This window comes from Alternaria arbusti (genome assembly GCF_024043155.1).
Source record: "Alternaria arbusti strain BMP 1465 chromosome Unknown scaffold_27, whole genome shotgun sequence".
Lineage (NCBI taxonomy): Eukaryota > Fungi > Ascomycota > Dothideomycetes > Pleosporales > Pleosporaceae > Alternaria > Alternaria arbusti.
The window spans coordinates 164,325-173,369 of NW_026249967.1; the positions used below are offsets into that span (position 1 = coordinate 164,325).

Consider the following 9,045-nt stretch of genomic DNA (forward strand, 5'->3'; position numbering starts at 1 on the left):
TTACTCGCATGCTCTGTAACCATTGTCGCTAGGTATTCCCCTAAACTGTACCCAATACGATCGCGATGCGAAGCCCCGATGCATGTCCTGCCACATGCTTTCTCGCCTTCTTTCTAGTCTTTGCTCTGCTTGTTCCAGAGTGCATCACTTGCTATCAGAAGATGCAGGCCAGGCCGCCTACGCACGACGTAGGCCATAGGCTGTATGTGCAACGCTTCTATTCATCCAGAGATGGTGCTTTGTAGTATTACGCACGTCAGATCTATAAAGAATCGATATCGTTCTTACCGCATGTTAACCCCCTTCATACTAAACGGCATGTCACCCAAATTTCTTTCTGAAGCATGCTGAGATAGCAATCAGTGCAGTCTCGTCCTCACAGCGAAGCATCGGACCTACATCAGCTCTTCAGTGCTCCACAATCAAGACTGTATCTCAGAAAAAAAAACATTCAACGTCGTGTCCCCCGCGCTTCACCCTACCGCCTGGATTGTCAGCGATGCGGTCGTGTTACTAGCGCGGTAGAAACGCCTACAGGAAGAGCTCAAGTGCCGTTGTATCGAGCTTGACATCTCCTCATGCTTACACCCTGGTCACAAGTTTGGCGAAGCAGAGCGCTGTACCACGTGGTTCATCCATAGTCCAGATAGCATCACGTCCTCCGAGATCCTCCCCAGCGCCGCTACCCAACCCACCATCCATCTCTCCATCTACGAGGAAAGTCAAACTTCTCAACAAGAGGAAGGTGTTCTTGAAGTCACTACGGCATTGCAAGCAAACGTGAGCTGGGTGCCTCTGCCCCCGTCACCAGCCCACCCCTTGCACACTTTCCACTACTACAGAGGCTAGTCACCTCGCTCTAGCGTGGGACATCAGTCGTCATTCTAGAACCCTTGTGTCTCTCGTACGGACTTTCAATGCACTCATGAACCTACGCATAGCAGATTCGGCACGGTCATCGCGCACATGATCTACGCGGAGACGGCTTCTATCCAGACAAGTCAAGCCCAAAACGCCACTACTAGAATATCTAGTTCAGCACGTGTCTACCTCATTCAGGGTCAAAAGAGATGGTGACGGTTATGGAGTGGTTCCAAACTCGAAGGACTCGCTAGATTCGAGTATTTCAACCTTCTTGTCTTGTATCTCGTCTTTCCCACGTCACTTTCAAGATCGGTAGCCATGTCACGTAAGAGCGAACTCACTGCTAGCAATGGTTTCAAAAACAAAAAGCCTCGTTCACACCTACCGCATTACTACGGCATAAGCAGAGTGAAGACCAGTGACTGCAGACTGCATGTGCACCTGGGGCTCAAAGCTTGGGCAGAAAGTGCCGCGACATTCCACGGGTCCTGAACCTGTCACCGAGGTATGCATGTTTGGAGCACCTAAATCGTATACAGATCTCATATATAAACCCTGGGAGGACACCTGGGAGGGATAGAAACAGGCCTGCTACTTTGCTGTTGCGCCTCCTTCGCCGTGACTACATCACACACTCCAACGCGTACCACGTTCTTGGCCTCCATGACAACCATATGAGAGGCTACACTCTGATGCGAAGCTAATCACCAAGAACGAACGAATCCCGATTCCATGTTGGCCTTTCACGAAAGCTACCAAATCAAAGACGAAAAGCCAAGTTCGAACATGCTCAGTACTCCGCACACGACGTTCATCTTGCCTACTGAAGCCATTGATGGAAGAGGTAATCATCTCGTCGCGTCTGAGTTCACGTTGACAGGGTGCGTATGGGAGGCGTAGGTATCGTCGCGCGAACTTCTCCATGCTGCCCCGAACGAAGGTATGATACTCAGGCGCCGAAGACAAAGAGGGTTGTACCGATAAGGAGTGCATACATTGCGAGACACGGCAGCAAGAGCACACGTCCTTTGCCAAGCTTTGGCGGCTCTTCGGGCGTGGGTTGTCCGGGTGGAGATGCCTTACGCGGTTATGATTGAATCAGCGCACCTGTCTCGGAAGGGACAGAAGAAGCTCTAGATTTTCGGCGAGCTGCTTGATAAGTGGCAGGAGACTGAGGGTCTTGTTTCCAATGGCGGCTAATGATTAACGTCGACCCCGTGAGAATCTATGAACTCTTCTTCAGCATCTACTTCGCACCGTCTTCCACATCATCATTGGGGGGAGCGTCTTGCTGTTGGCTGCCTCTTGCTCGCCGTGGGCCAGCCCACAAAGTTGATTTGGGCCGAAGAAGTACATCGACGCCCCCACGAATACCGATATATCAATGACAATGCTGACCAAGAGCCACCAGTTCAGTGCAGAATAGTACGTTGCCACCATCATGCAAGCTCATGTAAGTTGAACGTTGCTCCCGATAGCGCTGTAGCGTATTACCAGGGGTCTTGAAAGTAGTCTGGCCGACGAGATAATCGCTCCGCCAGCCACTTGGAAGGAGCTAACCATAGGAACAGACGATGCGTTGCGATGAATCTTGCGAGGAGTAGCGCGATGAATGCGATAATGATCTTAATGATGATACTATGCACCTTGGAGAATCGGAGGTACATGAAGATACCTTTTGTCGAGGTTCAGGCCGGAGTCTGCGTTTAGCGCGGTGGGCTGTGCAGGTGAGGACAATGCAAGCACGATCAAGATGAGAGTTGATTTCGGGGTTGTGGATTGCAAGCGCGCAATGAATTGGAATGGGTTGGCGTGATGGAATAGTTGGAAGACGACCCCAGACTTGATCGATATCGTGAAGATGGTCGGACGGCAGAGCTAGAGATGATGGACTGATGCTGCAAGTGCAGTGTTGGCTGCGAAGAGGCCAGCAAGGGTTACGATAAGAGTGTATGTACTGGCCTAGCGAGCGAATGGTGCGAAGATGTATGAAGAGATCAACAGAAGCTGCTCATGTTCGCGGCGACGGAGGAAAAGACTAGTGTGCAGGCAACCAGCTGTGTACGCATCTTACAACGGAGAGAGCGCGACAAAGAGCGGAAGTCATTAGATCGACGCAAAGACAAACGTGGGAAACGGGTGTGAGCAAGCATAGCGGCATTGTATTAATATTGCCGCCAAGTCCCCCGTTGATGTCGGCTCTTTCGACTTCACCTGTTTCATAACCGGCAAGATCGCTAAATACGATGGTATCACAAGGATCATCAATATCGTCTAGAAGTAGCTCCCTATTCTCGCCCATGGCAACAAAGTCGAAGTAGATAAACCGATGCGAACGTGACGAGCTGGGAAGGTTGCGTGGGGTCGTTCTGCATCGGCGGGCTTTAACGCATCAATGTACGACGTTTATGGCAGCCTCGTGAGTCTCGAGCTTAGTGTGTGATAATGCCTGGTGAAATCTACTTCCCTTCCACTTGTCAAGACGCTTTGCTACCGTTGCTCGACCTTTCTCGAGAGTATAAACTTTAATCTGCTTGATCTTGCTTGGACGTATCTCTATTGATCGTCTAACAACACTATCCTCTGGTGGCTTGTGCTCGAAGAGAAGTTGGGATGTGCAGCCGATTACAGAGGTGTTTAAGGTGAACGGGCTACCTGCAGCGTCGCCCGTTATTACCCGCGTCTTGCCTAGACTAGAGAATTTAAAGGCAAGAAGAACAAGGCAGTGGTACTTGCGCTCTGCTAGCTTCGAAGAGAGATGGAGAACCCGTGGCTCCAGCTCAGCGAAGATGTCGCCCGGTGTGGCGTCGTGGGAGGTTAAGCCGTTGAGTTGAAGGGACTTGTCACCTAGCGTGGCCTTGTGCGTACGGACGTCAGGGACAAAGCGCTTGTGCGGCGTAGGGTTCGTCTGGCGCCAGATGCCCTAATGCGCTACAGAACTTTGGGGTTTCTTCAGCCCATCGTAGCGCGCTTGTATCGTCTTGGCTGTCTCTTTCGGGAGATCGGGTTCCTCGCATCTGTCCTCTGCGCCGAGGTTGTGGTCCAGCGTCGGGGCGTTTGATGCATGGGCCTGGGGCTCTGGACGGAAGGCTTGCTGGCCCTCGCCCGGAGACTGTTGTTCGTGGTCCTGTTGGGTTTTGAACCTATCCCGGAGGCTGTAATTCGTGATGTTGGGGGTTCGTAGGAGACCTCGTTGCGATCGGCTGAGTCGGGAGAACGAAGGTTCCTGGACATCTTCCGAAGGCTGCTGTGCGCGGTCATGTTGGGTCGTCGGGAAACTCGGTGCAGGCGGCTGCGGATGTTGTTCGAAGGCTCGATGCGCGGTCAAGCGCTCTTGGGTTCGGAGGAGGTCATCTATACGCGCAATCTCCTCTGCAATCTGGTTTGGTCAACGGTCGGTGATGGCGGTAGTGGCAAGGCGGGCCAGGACGATAGCAGCCAGCCCCTCGACAGAAGGTAGGCCCTGGGGCGCGTTGCTGTCTTGGTCGGTCATCGCTGCGCAGGCCGAGACATGCAGCAGCACGTACGTTGCCTGCGCCGTTGTCGCGGCGGCCTGGGCTGCTGCATCCGGCCTTGGAGGTGACGAGAAGGCATGTCGAGCATGGCATGTGTGGGTTGAGCTCCATGGTCTCGTGCTGCGCCTGGCCTTCACGCGCGTGTCGCGACCCGTCGACGTCGGGCGATGACGCACCAGTGGAGGCGAGACTGCGCCACGCTGATTTGGTACTAGCGTCAAACCTTCATGCATGCTCGATATATCACCCCTACACTCACTCGTGACGAACCAGTCCATGGGCTACGTATAATCAGCCTATGTCGTCGCTTTCACGCTCTTTAACATTTCACGCAGCTTAAGCTCAGCCTAACATAGTCGTAGATGTCCCGTCCTGTCCACGTACTCGTCCCCCATGTCTCACCCAGCCGCCCGTCTGGTCTCGATCGCGTCTTCAAAGTACGTGAAGAGGTCATCTCTCCACTAAAATTCCCTTCTGGTGCGTTCCCCCTCTCCACTCAGTAGTCTTTCAGTAATTCCCAGAGGCGGCATAACGAACCACAGCGCATCCCTAGTCGTGCTGTTGCCCTGCAAGTCAAGCCACAGAGCTTATAATCTGTAATACGTCTCGACAACATCGCATGCTGCCATCGCCATCCTTTCTTTCCACTCTTCCCAATCTTGTGCCGAGTTCAGTAATCTAAGTGTTAGGCTCAGCAACGGCTCCGTCGGCCTACCGAGTGCGTCCACAAGATCGGGCAGTTCTTCTGTAAAATATTATATATCCACAACATCCTTTTTTTATTAGTGCAAGGTCGCGATAGTCGCTAATTATAGCTCTCGACTCCTTCCTCGTCGTCGGCGTCAATATCTTACGTGCGTATCTATGTGCGACTCTGCAGTTGCGGAGCAATTAGGCCCTCCTTTTCCCCCTTTCCCCTATGCTTTCTACCATCCTCCAATGCTGGGCTTGCGTGATGCATTCTTCGATATCGTCAAGATAGTTTTTCATGTCGCGCAAGATTTGAAGCAAAGATTCGTTCGGCTTGCAGGCTTGTCGTAGACTCACTGCAGTGCTGTCTTCTTCCCCGGGCTTGTGGGAATCGCACATTCGTGGTGTAACGCTGCTCGATGGACACGGTTAGAAGAATGCTGTGATTCAGATGGAACGGGTTGGAGTTTACGACCAGAAGTGAGAGAGCCTTAGAAACATGTCGTTTGCCCGCTGGGGCCATTGTCATGCGGGTACGGACGTGATTGCTGTCGTGCCACCCAGCAACACCGCAATCATGTCACACGGCTATGGATTGCTCACCGTCGATCTCTTCACCTTCCCTCCGCCCAGTTTTACTTCAGGTTACTTCTCCCCACCTTCCACAACACGCACTTGGACATCAGTCTTGCGGTCGCGGTAGCTTTTGACGGTTACAGTTGTATTCATCAAGCTTAGATATCCAAGTCATAATCGCCGCCTGCTACTCATCACACTCTGGCAGGATAACTGTTGGTCACTGCTTCTGCTCGACTTGCTTCCAATAGCGGTGTGGCAGTTCGTGACTAACGCGCTCACCTTCAACGTGCCTGTCCAGGCCGACAGCGACAGTGTCGGAGGTCTCCTGGGCTTCACATCGGCGGCATACGTCGAGGAATAACCTGACCAGCGCCAACCATGAACATTATCCCTATCCTGCCTCGAGCTGGGAGAAACAACAAACTAGCAATGTACGGGCTTGACGGTCGAGTGGACTACTGCGACAAGCACAATTGCCGACATCGACAATCCGATCTGCCAGGTTGTTACAGCCCTGGTATTGATTACAGATCTGCACTTGAGTGGAAGGGCATCTTAGATCACCTGGATTTCACACGTAAGGCAATAAGGATTCACCCAACACTTTCCTCAGTCACGTTCAGCGCAGTTGAGCTCAAGTAGTCTGCGTCTTTTGTCACAGATCTCTCGTACAGCATACTACTTAGACTCTCTCGAGATAAATACATTGTTACTACGTAAATTGTAACAAGATCTAGAACGGTGCTGTGCTCTATCAATTCACTGAAAGTACTTCTGTGGAATCGCTTGATTGACCTTAAAAACTGTTATAACTGTGAAATCGTTGACTTAAATAAGGGGGAGCTCGTCGACTGGAAACAGCCAGTCTGCTGCGACAAAGACGATAACGGCTACAACGATGATATAAACCAAATACGTGATGCCAAGTAGGCATATTCGTACAGGGTCGAATTCGGGCTCGAGATTGTCAGGAGGATAATCTAGAGGCCTGTAGGACTCGCTCCGCATGGACTGAGCTCGAGCATCTTGTCTATCGTGCCCAAGCGGCCTGTCCATCCCGCTCTCCATGTATGGATCTGGGTCTCTTTGCGCATCGGGTTGAAGCGGCCGGTCTATGCCGCTCTTCATGGACTGTGCTAGGAACTGTCCTGGATTTTGTTCCGGGTATTGCTCTGGCGGCTCGCGGAACTCGTTGTCGTTAAGGGCAAGAGGACGAGTTACGTTATGGTGAAAGTCGTTATCGTGGATGTCAACAATATTTGGAACCCGATCGAGACGATCTTGGCGTTGTTGATGTAGCGTCTCTTGACTAAACGGAACAGGCGCACTTGCGAGAGATCGAGAAGACAACAGATCCTGTGCTGGGTGTCTAGCTCTCGATCGTTCTGTCGACTCGATCAATAGTTCTAGGCGATCAAGTCTAGTCGTTAACAGGTCTGCGAACCCTTGAAAGGGGCAGTCGGATACGGGTGGAGTCATTCCAGTCGTCGACGGAAGAGGTAGTTGAGTAGCAAGATTAGACTCTTGCCTTCCCAAGTTGCTTTGTGTGCCCGTGTAACGATCGGTGGTAGTTTGCGTGCCGTCTTCAGATCTGGCTCCTCCAGGTAATCCGGGTCTACCAGTAGTACCCACATCACCGGCACTGAAGTTACCCGATTCGTGATGCGATGTCGCATGTGCGGAGGTGCAAGGCAGGCCTTCTATATAGACGCCGCCGTTGTCGTCGAGCTCGCTGACGTCGATGGTCGTGTTTCCCCCAGTCCTGTTGATTGTAATGCGAACCATTGTGTGGAAAAATCTTCAGGTGCGGTAGGCGATTCAATGTCAACAACTTTGCGGAGTTGTAATTGAGATGAATTGTGAGTTTATGGCTACTGCTTAGCGGGCAGTTCTTTATACAGTCTGCTCTCGCCGCCGCAAAATAAATTTTGCTGGTACCTGATTGTCTTCGACGCTGTTCGAAAACTCAAGGTGAATGTCTCCTGTAGTTTCATCATTGTTATCGACATAGTTTGTACTCTCGGCGTGCGCGTTTCCAGCGATGTATTCACTATTCCCGGCGTGATTAGTGTGGTCAATATGAGCCTTTCTGACGACACTGCTATACTGCACAGCATGGGTATTATCTGTATATTCGAACACGGGGTCTCTACGGCGGGGCTGATTGAGATTCGCTCGATCAATGGGCCACGTCCAGAGCTGTCTTACATTCTCTCGACGGTTGAGTTCAGGCAACTTATTGGCGTCAGCTTCTTTCCTGCAAAGATCATGAATCAGGAATTACTGCTCGTCAATTGCTGCGCCTTGAGAGACGGCGTATCCCACACCTGAATGCTGCAACCATGTAGAATCGTGTCAAAGTCCGATGTGTGTTTGTCTTGCCACTCCGTCTGGATAGTGAGAAGCTTGGACTATAGGTTTTGTGCCCTTCCATTATACTTTTGCACACCTGAAGCAGGCTGGCCTTTCGTATCGAGCGAAGTTAGCAATCAGATTGGTCAGGAACAGGTCGTCTACCATGGTGTCTAGGCTTCGGCGGTCCCGCTGAGCGGAGGAAGCTATTTCTACATGCAAGAGACGCTGAGCTCCTCTGCGCCCTTGCATCACCGCGTTCAGACTTGTCTTCTCTCTTGACGAGTTCTGAGGAATCGATACCCTCGCGCAATAAAGATGCACATAGATAACAACTTCTGATACCACCATCTCTGGAACACTGGGCAGAGGGTAGTTGCTTCCCAGCAATGTTATCTCTCGAGGAAGCAGCACGCTGTCTAGCGCAATCTCGCAGAGAATACTAAATTTAAATGTTAGTACGTGAGCGAAAGAAACGCTTTATACTCACAGTCGGGCTTTGTTGAAGAACACAGAAAAGGCGCGATGCATACGCTGCTGGTCCTCGTGTAGGCTTGTTGGGAACGCCAGCGTAAAGGAAGGGTAGTCTGGTGAATACAGATGTTACATGATAGTGTGAAAAAATTGGGAGACTGAAGGATGGAGCAGGCAGCAGTATCGTGAATGCAGCTAAAAGCGTGTGTGCTGATGCTCAAGCTGGCGAAACATGGTGAGAAGGTAAGGTGCACAGCGACCTCTCATGCCTCTGTATGCGGTCCAAGGTACTTTACCAGCGTTGTCGTTCCACGAATCTTGTGATAATGAAGGGTTCCCGTCCATAGGCTTTCCGCCCTTGGTTTTGTTCTTTCCCAACGACACAGCGATGCAACAGCGACTGTCTGGCGGGATGAGACTGTACGAGTATAGGCACCCATAGACTTGCCGGCGATGGGTGGGAATGACCAAGAGACATCTGCATGTGATGGTGAATATCATGTAAGCATCACACCGCTACCTACGTTGTGATGATGGCGCATGCGAGCGACGCTGGACCTGAACCACCCGG

The 9,045-nt window shown here is 51.6% G+C and overlaps 2 protein-coding genes across 2 annotated transcripts; both read right to left on the reverse strand.

The window, feature by feature from the left end:
* Positions 1 to 3,787: 3,787 nt before the first annotated feature.
* Positions 3,788 to 4,490, reverse strand: J4E86_010942 (uncharacterized protein; the record flags this gene model as incomplete). Its single annotated transcript, XM_051451436.1, has 2 exons — positions 3,788 to 4,243; positions 4,392 to 4,490. 2 exons carry the CDS (start codon positions 4,488 to 4,490, stop codon positions 3,788 to 3,790), a joined length of 555 nt encoding a protein of 184 aa, XP_051297435.1.
* A 1,986-nt stretch (positions 4,491 to 6,476) lies between these two features.
* On the reverse strand, positions 6,477 to 7,433 carry J4E86_010943 (uncharacterized protein; the record flags this gene model as incomplete). Its single annotated transcript, XM_051451437.1, has 1 exon — positions 6,477 to 7,433. One exon carries the CDS (start codon positions 7,431 to 7,433, stop codon positions 6,477 to 6,479), a length of 957 nt encoding a protein of 318 aa, XP_051297436.1.
* Between the last annotated feature and the right edge of the window lie 1,612 nt (positions 7,434 to 9,045).